This window comes from Amblyomma americanum, chromosome 6 (assembly GCF_052857255.1).
Source record: "Amblyomma americanum isolate KBUSLIRL-KWMA chromosome 6, ASM5285725v1, whole genome shotgun sequence".
Lineage (NCBI taxonomy): Eukaryota > Metazoa > Arthropoda > Arachnida > Ixodida > Ixodidae > Amblyomma > Amblyomma americanum.
This window is the reverse complement of record NC_135502.1, coordinates 29052207-29064459: the sequence shown is the minus strand read 5'-3', so window position 1 is coordinate 29064459 and position 12253 is coordinate 29052207. Positions and strand designations below refer to the sequence as shown.

Sequence of the window (12253 nt, the reverse complement as noted above, 5' to 3'; positions counted from 1 at the left end):
TCAAGCCAGTGAAGTCGAGAGCATTAGCTTCTTACAGACTACGTTATCAGCATTACAAATGTTGCCCAACGCTCGGGGTGGTATGTGCGAGAATTGTTCAGGGACTTTGCTCTTGTGCGGAGGTCTTTTGTCTGGAGATAGTAAGTGAGCCATAATGAAATAGCTTCGCTGCACAGAGCAGAGCAAATGGACTCAACTGCTTTTGTCATGCGCCAAGATGCATTAAAAATGCTGATATCCTTGCATAGAGTGTGTCGTGATGTTTGTAGGATTCTACAAGACGAAGTCATGTACTGCGAGATTCTAGAGAGGCCGCTATAAAATGAGCGCGAGCATATCCTTAAAAAAAAAATGACCCGTGAAACGAAAGCCTGTGTCGTTATTGCAACGGAAAACATGTTCAGCTACTAGTTCCCACGTGCTGAACACTAGATGGGAGACCGCAAGGTGCAAAGCGACAGTTGTCCTGCATTTGTGGCCACCTGACGAGGCCACCTGACGATCCACCGAAGAATGAGGCGAGATGTACGATGGCAGTCGGATGAATTTTTATGGCGGCTGGACTATCGCGAGCGCTCCGTCCCGCGCCCCTGCCAGCGTCGTCGTCTTCGTGACAATATGCTTCTTTCTGCTGTGTCACCTGATCTGTTTGGTTTTTCATGTTTGCAGTTTAAATTGGAAATAAAGAAAAAAATGTTCGTGTCACTTTCCATTGGCTGGTGTGACAGAAATTTTGTAACCACAACGTTGGCTATTTTTTGGCTCTTAACTGTCTTGTCCTAGTTACATGGTTAGCTATTTTTGGGCTGTAATTTTCGTATATTTTGGATATGCCACTCCGCGCTATCTGGCAACACTGTGTGCACGTGGTGCTTTGTTCGCAAAGATGGTGATTGTGTACGCATTCTGTGCTTCTCGCCAGTGTCGCTCTTTCCGCTATGTGCTCATGTGTTCCTTGAAAATACCGTTCGGTTTAAATTGCTGCAACCTCACCTTTGGACTACACTAAACGGTAAGGAACTGTCGGGAATGTATCGCGATCCCAGCATTTGCTTGTAGCGAATGCGTGGGCCCCTGTCTGCTTGGCATTTTGTGTGCTTTCTCGCGTTAGTTTGCAGCTAGTCCTCTTCGACTGCCAAAGGAAGTATCCATTGCCAGCAAGCTGGGTCGTTGGGCCCAGGGTGTTATCGACGTGCACGGACCAATCGCAGTGTTCCTTGAGAATGGCGCTTTTTTTTTAAATGTAAATATTTGCCAGCATTGTCGTCTGCATAGTTGTACTGTACGTGCGATGCCATCTCCTTTCTCTCTTAGGCAACTATTATAACTAATTGATGCACCCTACAGTTGCTTTTGTATATTATCGATTTCTGGTGGTCAGTCTCATCTGAGAGTGCGGCTCAAGTAGTTTATTCGCATTCACGTCTCGGAGAGAGCGACTTGTTCACATTCACAGCCGTAGCTGTTGGACTGGCTTAGGAGATATAACTTGCAAGAGTGGCAGATCGGGCTAGTTGGTAATTTTCCATAATGCGATACAGCGCGAATAAAGACGGGGACGAAGCGAGACAAGATAGCGCTGTGGTGTCTTGTCTCGCTTCGTCCCCGTCTTTATTCGCGCTGTATCGCATTATGGCTTAGGAGAGCCAGGCTAGCGGCCGGATCCCACCCGGAAGGGGAAATGGGCATCGGCCTCTAAAAAATTTTAATTATCTTTCTCACCGTTTTTACATAAAGGCTGACTTTCAATCGAAATGCGCCGATCTCATGACAGTTTGTAAAATGAGTGGGCAGCGTACAGTGTTATCTTGTTTTGATACTGTTGTCGAATTATGTATATAGTGTTGAGTTCACCATACAGTTAGAATTTTGAGGCGTTAGCTCAGTGGAGAGAACGGCACATAAGCAGAAACCTTTCGGTGCCCCTTGCTAGAACTAATTTTGAGAAACCGGCAATAGCCTGTTCTTTTACTGACGATGTCATTGATGAAATAGTGCGTGCATGGTGCGGTGTTGGTGGTAGACTCCTGATTCAGCCATCATTCCGTCGCAGTCCGTCGTGAAAAATATCCTCTGATGAATAGTGCGTGCATGGTGCGGTGTTGGTGGTAGACTCCTGATTCAGCCATCATTCCGTCGCAGTCCGTCGTGAAAAATATCCTCTGATGAATAGTGCGTGCATGGTGCGGTGTTGGTGGTAGACTCCTGATTCAGCCATCATTCCGTCGCAGTCCGTCGTGAAAAATATCCTCTGATGAATAGTGCGTGCATGGTGCGGTGTTGGTGGTAGACTCCTGATTCAGCCATCATTCCGTCGCAGTCCGTCGTGAAAAATATCCTCTGCCTTCTTGTTTTTGCTTTGCTGTTGACGAAAAAAGGGAGGAAGGCTAGAAAGAAGGACGCCGGCTTGTAACTGTACACACACACACGCTGCGCTCAGCACGCTTGTGTTCGTTGCCTCGATTGCAGTGTGTTGTTTAAGGAATTTTCAATTCTCGATACCCTAAACAAAATGCATTTGTCTTACGACAAATGCTGGAGAACGTGGATATATTCTTGTATGGGCGCACATGCAACAAATGCCCTGAATGTGAAAGGTGCCACCTCCGACTGGTGTTTTCCCGTCCATAGCCTATGTCCCGTCTTACCTTTAGGCCCCCGTAAACTCCCTCTGCTTGCACGGCTCCTTAGAACAAGCAGTACAGAATATGTGCGCTTTTGGAACCGGCGCTGCAGGTCATCATCATCATCAGCCTGACTACACCCACTGCGGAGGAAATGCCTCTCCCGTGCTTGCCCGCATAACCCTGTCCTTTGCCAGCTGCGCCTGCCGTATGCCCGCAAACTTCTTAATCTCATCCGCCCACCTAACCTTCTGTCACCCCCTGCTGCACTTAATTGCATTCTCTTCGAATCCACTCCGTTACCCTTAAGGACCAGCGGCTATCTAGCCTTCGCATTACATTCCCTATCCAAGCCCATTTCTTCCTCTTGATTTCGACTAGGAAGTCATTAACCTGCGTTTGTTCCCTCACCCAATCTGCCCGTTTCCGGTCTCTTAACGTTACACCTATGATTTATTTTTTTCCATGGCTCGCTGTGTTGTCCTTAACTTAAGCTGAACCCTTTTCGTTAGCCTCCACGTTTCTGCCCCGTAGTTGAGTACTGGGAAGATACAGATGTGTGCTTTCCTCTTGGGGGATATTGATAAACTGCCATTCATGATCCGAGAGAACCTCATATGCGCTCCACCCCTTTCTTATTCCGCAAATTAAGGCAGTAAAAAAACCGTAATGGTTTATCTGCGAAATAGAAAAAGCGTTTTCATAGTTGTTGTTCGCTAGTTTTTCGTTATGCCTAATGGCTCTCTGGTCCTTGTTCTTTACCTTTTGATGCGGTGTAGGAAGTTCACTTGTTTTCGTGCGCAGCCCGCTGCTCTCTTGGAACGTGCAAATGTGGAAATGAGTATGCAAAAGCACAGAAAGCGAACTATAGGAGATATTTAAGTACCAATGCGGGGACATGGGTCGGTTTGTGTATGTTCCTGGCAGAGCTGTGCATGGCACAGGAAAGAGAGATGGTGGAGACAAAAGGGACAACTGTGTTGCGCCCTATACCTTACTCTTTTCTGCCTACAACGATTAGACAAACTTTCTAAAGATGTCCTCAATGCTAGTTCTGTTTTTTAATGCGGCAGCTTTAAAAAATTCGAACCTTTGCTTGAATATCTGCCAGTTCTTGGCAATTCCCCCAGCCGAGCTCAGCTGGCCTGGTGGCTTCAGGAAGTCCATCGGTTGGTCTTCTAGCGTAATCTTCGGTTCGCCAAGATTGGACGTCGGTGGTAATCCCACTTCTGACACCATGTATCGTAACGTGCTGCAGACGAGACAGGACCAGAGGCTTCAAACAAGGGGAGCAGAAGAACCGCCCCTTTATTGGACAGCCGTGTATATATACACGCTAAAGTGGGAGAGGAGGGTGTGTTCCCTCACCAACATGTTACAAGCATAACACTGAAATCGCGTACGTCACACGGGTCGTAGATTCGAGGCCCGCGCTGCACCAGATACGATACATCCCCCTTTCTTTAGAAGGAAAACAATACATTTGATAGAAACAAAACATTGAGAACGATGCTTAGGAAATCTGCACAAAGTTGCGAACATATGCAAGTCTCTGTGGCGGCCTTCGTTATCGGTTTGACCTTAGTACAGGTTCTTGGTGCGGAGGCACGCCTGCAGGAGCGTTGAAGAAGGCAGGGATGCAACTCGTTGTGGCCGGTGAGCCTGCGGGATCGTTGCTACTGGATGCTAAAGTAGAACCGGGAGGTGCTTCTTAGCTCAGGTCCTCATCGGGCTCAAAGGCTTCTCTGTCGAAAAGCCTCTTTTGTAGGCTGAAGGTGCCGCCGATTGCGCCGCACGATTATTCCGTCTTCGGTGACTATGTTTTATGACCTCGGGTACCTGACGCTTGAACGACTTGACCTTTAGCGGCCCATGCCCCCTTTTTGATGCAAACCGTGTCTCCAGGGTTGAGCGGTGCTAGTTGTCGGGTGGAATGGTCAGTCTGGCGATGCTTCTGTACGTTGCTAATTGGACACGGCCGGACGTCGGGCAACGTAGTCCGCAGTCTTCTTCCTTGATGTACCTCGCCATGCGATGGTCCGGATGTCATTGGAGTAGATCTGTAGGCAAGAAGACCAAGCCAAAAAAATCTTGATTCATTTCAGTGTTCTTTAAAATCCTCTTAACCACTTGAACGCCTTTTTCCGCCAAACCGCTGGACTGGGTGTACCTAGGACTGGAAATGGTGTGGTTGAAGTACATTTGAGAAAATTCAGCAAAAGCGCGGCTAGCAAATTGTGGACCATTCATTGTCCGAAGAAATTTCAACTGGTATGCCATATCTGTCAAAAATCGCACTTGTTGCTTCAACGACTGTCTTTGCGGTAGCATCTTTGAGTAGCTCTACCTCAGGAAAATTTGGTAATGCGTCGTAGACGCACAGGTATGACCGTCCTCTATACTCAAAAACATAGATGCCGGGGCTTATCGGGTACCGGGCGCAACTTTAATTGCTCTTGTGGCTGCCTGTACGCGTACGTCTTGCATGCAGAACACGCCTGCATGAAAGCTTCTATGTCAGCATTGATTCCTGTCCAGAAGACGAGATTTCTTGCCCTCGCTTTATATTTACTGATGCTCAGGTGGCCTTGATGAATACTTCCTAAAGTTTCTTTCCTCATGTTAGCCGAGACCACAACTTTGCACCCTTTTAAGAGGACTCCCTTTGCGTGAGAGAGTTCTCCCTCAAACGACTTCCACTGGCCTTCAAGTGGTTTTCCGCCCTCAGGCCCTCGGTAACTTGCTTCACGTCTTCATCCCGACTAGTTTCAGTAGCCAACCTCTTCCAGGTGTTCTCGGTGACGAGTGAAGAGGCTACACTTACTGCGTGGGACACCGCAGTTTCGTCATCGATCACGTCGTTTTCTGTGCTAGTCCCGGTTGTTGCTCGTGACAGCATGTCGGCGAGAAGTAGCTGCTTCCTTGGCGTGAATTGCAAGTTTTTGTCGTAGCGAAGGCGCAGAAAAAACCGCTGCAACCTAGGGGGCATGTCTCGAATGGCCTTCTGCGAGATGGCGATCAAAGGGTGATGATCAGTCTCAAGAATACAAAATGATTGAATTTCTCACAGCCATATGCGACCGCCATGGCCTCCTTTTCAATTTGAGAATAGCGCTGTTCGCACTCTGAGCGCTCGTGAAGCATACGTGACTGGCTTCCATGTGTCACTGTGACACTAAGTGCTGCGCCGTTTCCGTTTCGTGACGCACCACAAGACACCTTTGTTGCTTTTGTTGGATCGAATACTGCTAGCAAAGGCTCTTAAGCTGCGTCCATTCTTCAGCATGATCAGACGTCCAGTCAAACGCAACACTTTGCTTTACAAGATTTCTGAGGAGCGTCGCCCTCTGGGCCAATGACGGCATAAACTTGATGAAATAATTCACGACGCCCAGCATTCTCTGTACCGCGAGCTTGTCAGCCGGCGGTGGAATTTCTACCATACATTTCATCAGTGATGTGCTTGATCTGATTCCTTGCTTGTCAAAGACGTCACCCAGAAACTCGATTTTGCTGGCGCCAATCGAACACTTGTCCGGGTTAAATGTCAATCCGCCGCGTTCTGCTGCCTGCAGTACCGACTGTAGGCGCATGTCATATGCTCCTGCCTCGACGACCCCCAGACTAGCACGTCATCAACGTATACTCTGACGCCGCAAAGGCCTTCAACAAATTCATTTAGAGTTTTCTGAAATTACCTCAGACGCCGACGATATTCCAAAGGTTAAGCGCAGAAATCTATAGCGCCCGAATGGCGTTGCAAAGGTGGAAATTCTCGAGGTTTCGTCGTCCAACGGAATCTGGTGAAAACCACAGTTTGCGTCAAGGCGCGTAACAACTGTAGAGCCCGCTAACTCTGCCTCTATGTCTTTACGTCGCAGCATTGTGTAGTGCTCCCTCTTGATACACTGGTTAATCCTCAGTAGGGTCGATACATACAGTGGTGAGCAGCCCTGTCTAGAGCGCGCTGACGGTGCTCTGCGGAGCAAGTCAGCGCCATCTAACGTTAGGTTCTGGGTCTGAGTTATGCGTTCCGTGCGCATGCGCGGCGAAAATAAAGCGGTGCCTGCATGCGCGTGGGTTCTCGACCTCATTTCCGCTCAGTTCTTGCGCTTCATGCCGCCAGGACTGCGCTGAATGATACGTAACACCGGCCGGAAAGCCAGCGTGTTTCGCGCGAATCACGATCCGGCTAGGCAAGCAAGTGCAAGTGATATCGGGGGATCGCGCGTTTCAAAAGCAAATGCAAGCGATAGCGGGTGATCGCGCGTTTCAAAAGCAAGTGCAAGCGATAGCGGGTGATTGCGCGTTTCAAACACGCACCAAGTTAAGAGTGCGAAAATTGGGCCTAGTTGGTTGCTCGGCGCCTGTTTTCGTCTTGTCCATATAAAGATAGCGCGTTACCACCACGCACCATGCGTGACAGGCACATTGTTTGATGGCGTGTCTTTGCGCTGTGTTATCACCTACAAAAAAAAAAAACCGCATTTGGCATCCGTGCAGATCTAGGAACTTGGATGCAGAAACGCGCGATCATCCGCTATCATTCGCGCTTGCTTGCCTGGCCATCTCGTTACACTCGTGAAACGGCGGCATGGTGACACCCTGGCCACTGTCACAAATGCAGGCAGCGCTGCCCTGGCGGCACGAAACGAACTTGCAAGGCGGGGGCTGGACAAGGAACCGATGAGCAGGCATCCCTCTGGTTTTGCCGCGCATGCGCACGGGACGCATAACCCAAACCCACGGTTCTGCTCAAACCCAAAGCCTAACGTTAGATGGCGCTGACTTGCTCCGCAGAGCACCATCATCGCGCTCTAGACAGGGCTGCTCACCACTGTACTCGAATTTTCCCGTCTTTCTTTCGCACAATGATCAATGGGCTTACCCAGTCTGTGGGCTTAGAGACTTTCGTTATGATGTCTGCGCCCTCCTGGAGGGCCAGCGGTATACTCGCCAGGCCGCTTGGATGACTGGCGTGACGTCGTCACGCAAAACCACACGATAGACCCTTTCCACGCTTCCAGTTCCTGTGAACAAATGACGAAAGTTCTTTGCGACTTCCTCGGAACAGTTTTGAGAGACGGCATATACGCGTGACACAATCGAGTCCAAGATTTTCGCTGGCCTGTAGGCCCAGGATGGCCTGATGCCCCTTGGACACCACGAAAAAGTCGAGAACGGCGCAACGGTCACCCAGAGCTACTTCTGTGCGATTGACACCCTCATGCTTGATAACACACCGCCGTAGGAACGCAACACCGAGCTGCTTGATTTCAGTGACGGCTTGGGGCGAATTTTACAGTAGCATCCGAAGGGTAGGAAATTTGCTTGCGCGCCTGTATCGACCTTGAATTCGAGCGGCACGTTCTTGATTTGAGCGTGCACAGTCCAGTTGTGTCGGCTTGCCACGCTGCGCGACACGTCCAGGATGTCAAAGTTTTCACTGGCCTGAAGTTCGCCAACGTCGGCAAATCTTTTGCAGCGGATAGCAAAATGGTTAGGCCGCTGACGCTTTCGGCATGTTTTCCCGAATGCAGGACAGCTTCATGGCGGGTTCACACGTCCGCACTTGCGACACTTGTGATGTCTGGGCAATTCACTTTATCTACTGACGTGTTCCTTGCGCATCGTGTCAATCTGGCTTTCGTCCCGTGCCCAGAGCTTCTGCTGTGCTGCTGCCACTTCAGTTGCTTTAGCAACCTACTCAGCCTTCTCTAACGTCAGTGCGGCGTCCCGCAGCAGTTTCCTGAACTTCGCATCGTTAGTTCCATAAACAATCTGGTCTCTGATCATTGCATCCATTTGATAGTCGAAGTTGCATGCTCGTGCTTAGCTTTTTAAGTCTCGTAGAAAAGGTTCGAAGGGCTCACCCGGGGCCTGGACTGGAGTGCGGAAGACGTAGCGCTCATGTACTTCGTTCTTCTGCGCCGCACAGTATTCATAAAATTTCTTCACGACAGTGGCGTAGTCATTCTTGTTCTCGTCTTTGCAAACGCAGCCGCCGCGGTCGGGTTAGTACCCGGGTTCGAACCCGACCGCGGCGGCTGCGTTTTTATAGAGGAAAAACGGTAAGACGCCCGTGTGCTGTGCGATGTCAGTGCACGTTAAAGATCCCCAGGTGGTCGAAATTATTCCGGAGCCCTCCACTACGGCACCTCTTTCTTCTTTCACTCCCTCCTTTATCCCATCCCTTACGGCGCGGTTCAGGTGTCCAACGATATATGAGACAGGTACTGCGCCATTTCCTTTCCCCCAAAAGCAATTATTATTATTATTATTAAGCTGAACGTGTTGAAGATCTCGAGGGCTTCCTCGCCAGCTACGCTCAGGAGGAGTGCCGTCTTGCGCGACTCTGTTCGAGGCTTGTCGGTTGGTTCTGATGCGGCAAGAAAAAAAATTCGAACCTTTGCTTGAATGTCTGCCAGTTCTTGGCGATTTCCCCAGCCGAGCTCAGCGGGCCTGGTGGCTTCAGGAATTCCATCAGTTTGGTCTTGTAGCGTAATCTTCGGTTCGCAAAGATTGGACGTCGGTGGTAATCCCACTTCTGACACCATGTATCGTAACGTGCTGCAGACGAGACACGGCCAGAGGCTCCGAGCAAGGGGAGCAGAAGAACCGCCCCTTTATTGAACAGCCATGTATATATACACTAAAGTGGGAGAGGAGGGTGTGTTCCTTCACTAACATGTTAGAAGCATAAGACTAATATCGCATATACGTCACACGGGTCGTAGATACGGGACCCGCGCTGCACCAGGTACGATACAGGTTCTTATGCTGTCCATTGCTAACTCATAATGTAATTAGTTGTCCCTGTGTTTCTTTTTTTTATTGCAGTGGCCCAGAATGGATCCGTGCTACCACATTCCAGAGTCGGAGGTGAAGAAGTACGCCGAAGAGGGACCATGCTTGGACGTGCGGAGGAGGCTGTCTGCGGTGCAACGTTTTTTGGCGGCGTTGAAAGCATGCGAGGTCGACTTGCTTCTGCCATGCGGCAAGGCCGGAAAGAATGCAGTGCCTTACTGCTGGATCGCATCGAAGCTGCTCGTTCTGAATGTCGTCCTTGAAGGCGTCTTGTTGGAACTCCGCGAGGACGTCCCCGGTGCCTTGTCTTTAGTTGCTCTCGACACGCGAGGTGAGCTCGAGGATCCGGGCGCTGCCATCTCAGACGCTGCCCTCTCGGACGCAGCCTTTCTCGTGTATTGGCTCTTGTGTCACCACTGCTGCGTGCGGACGGTACATTTGGACAGCAGCTCCCTGCACTGCCAGTTTGCGCCTACGGTCGTCGGTAGGGCGCTGCGACGCAGCTCGAGTATAGTCGGCCTTAAACTGAGCTTGCGCAGTTCGATCGAAGGACCTCAGTCCCTTCCTGTTCTTGTGTCCGCGCTGCAACACATGGTCAGCCTGGAGACACTGGACTTGAGTGGGCTGGCGCTCGATCGCAGTACCGTGGAGAGCGTCATTGCAGTGCTTAAGAGCACCCGCTTGAGAACTTTGGTGCTTGGAGACTGTCCAGAGGTGAAGAAGGTTGCCCTAAAGCTTTCGCGCGCACTGAGGAACTGCACATGTCTTACCTCGCTTGTCATAGACGACAGAGTTAGTGTCCTTCCTGAAGCCGCGCTGCTTTTGGCGAAAAACACTACTCTCCGGAGAGTGTCGTTATCGGGGGTGACGGGGGAGCTTGTTGGCGAGATACTGCTTTGTTTGGCACGCAACAATACCCTCGAAGAACTCTGCCTTAGTGACGCCGCTTTGGGTGACTATCCCGTGCCAATCGCGCCCATCTACGCGTTCGCTGCCTCGAATCGACGGCTCAAGGTGCTGAAAATAACACGCCTGAAACTTGGCGACGCTGCTGCTGCGGCATTCGCCGACTTGCTCCGTGACAACGAGACTCTGGAAGAAATAGATTTCTCAGGAAGCTGCGTGAGCGACTTCGGCGGAAACGCGCTAGCCGAAGCCCTCGAGGTCAACCGCTCGTTGAAGACCATCTGCTTGGAGGAGAGTCATCTGTGCGAATACACTGTGGAGAAGTTCGCTCGAGCCCTGTCTCGGAATAAGAACCTCGAGCGGGTCAGGCTAGGCAACGTGGCCCTGCCCGAAGACTGGCGTCTTTCAGACGACGCTTGCGATTTTCCCGCTGTCTGCGAGCGTCTCGAAGTGACTTGGAATACGTGGGGCCTCGAGCGGATAGCCAGTTGTTTGAGCACTCTGGACACTGAGCATCCTATGAGTGCGGAGAGAGGTTTTCTGAGGCTGTGCTGGACTCGCCGAACCACCATCTACGGTGTCCGCGCTATTCTCGGTGCTGCTTCTGGTTTGACATTTCTGAACGAACTTACTATCGGAAGCATCCATGTTGATGAGTGCGGCTTCGCAGAAACCATCGCGGCGCTTTTGGTTTCGACTAAAACGCTGAAGAAGATGGAAATAAGTGAATCGATAAACGCGAGCCATGTCATGACAGTGATTCTGCGAGCCTTTCAGCAGAACACTACCGTATGTACGGCTCGCTTTGCCTGCAGCTTGCGTAACCCCAGCACTGCTAACGCCTTGAAGAGGACGCTAAATGTCAACAGGACGCTTCACTCAATAGCGTTTAGAAGTCTGAGCATGCCTTTATCTAAGTTCGTTAGTGGTATTCAACAGAACAACGTTCTTACCGACTTGTCATTCGAACTTTTGTTCGATGAAGAAGGCATGCAGCAACTGCGGGACTTACTGTGGCGAAACAGGTGTCTTCTGAGCCGAGCTGTGAGCTACGCTCAACAGACCGCGACTGATATCGAGTCAATGGAAGCATTTAAGACGCTTGCTGGTCGAGACAGTCTTCTTTGTGCGCTCAAGAAGGCTACTGGAAAGACGGCAAATGAGTGCGACGACATTGTGACCAAAACTTCGGACAAGCTGCAAAAGGCGGTGCAACTTGAAGTAGCCCCTTCGCACCTTTCCTGAATGTGGCCTCCTGGACACTAGTGCACATTCTCAGTCATACCTGTTCCTATTAAAACAGCCGTAAGCCTTGTGTGTAACTGGGCTTTAACAAAATGCGTGTCGTTATTCTCGATTTGACAGCAAAATTTGCCGCGTGAGATCGTAATAGAGGTTCAGCGCTAAGGCACGACATTAGCGGTATATTGACCCCTTTTAGACACGCTTTATGTTTAAAAATCTGAAATCTGAATATTCGTGTGTGTATATAGAATGGCTAAAAAAAAAAACGAGGAATTCACGTACGCCGCACACTTCCATACTGACAGAATTGCAGTCCTGTTTTTTTTAAAAAAAAAGATCAAACACATTTATGCCCAATTAAGTATTTCCTTTATCATCCGATGCTGTTTGCAAAATGAAAATTCGGCTACGGTGTCCTTTAGTTGAACATTCCACTGCGTGAGAGAAGAAAGAAAGTCATATGGCACCAGACAGCACTTCGGGGCGCACCGTAGAACTTTTTTTTATGTGATTTTAACGTCCTAAAGCGACACAGACTAGAGGGACGCAGTAGTGAAGGGCTCCAGAAATTTCGGCCACTAGGGGTTTTTTAATGCGCACTGACATCGCACGGTACACAGGCCTCTAGAATGTCTCCTCCATCGAAATTCGACCGGGATCAAACAGGCGTC

The 12253-nt window shown here is 50.0% G+C and overlaps 1 protein-coding gene across 2 annotated transcripts in view; it reads left to right on the top strand.

Annotated features, from left to right (window-relative positions):
• LOC144136518 (uncharacterized) overlaps nucleotides 1–11675 on the top strand; it is a 29027-nt gene extending 17352 nt beyond the window's left edge. The window contains exons 1-2 of one of the 2 annotated variants that reach the window (XM_077668895.1): nucleotides 238–1012; nucleotides 9465–11675. In XM_077668895.1, the coding sequence (XP_077525021.1) occupies nucleotides 9474–11582 (2109 nt within the window). In that variant the 5' untranslated portion in view covers nucleotides 238–1012; nucleotides 9465–9473 and the 3' untranslated portion in view covers nucleotides 11583–11675. Of the gene's footprint in view, nucleotides 1–237; nucleotides 1013–9464 lie in introns of those variants that run through there. The other variant, XM_077668896.1, reaches the window with a different exon arrangement.
• The last annotated feature ends 578 nt before the right edge of the window (nucleotides 11676–12253 follow it).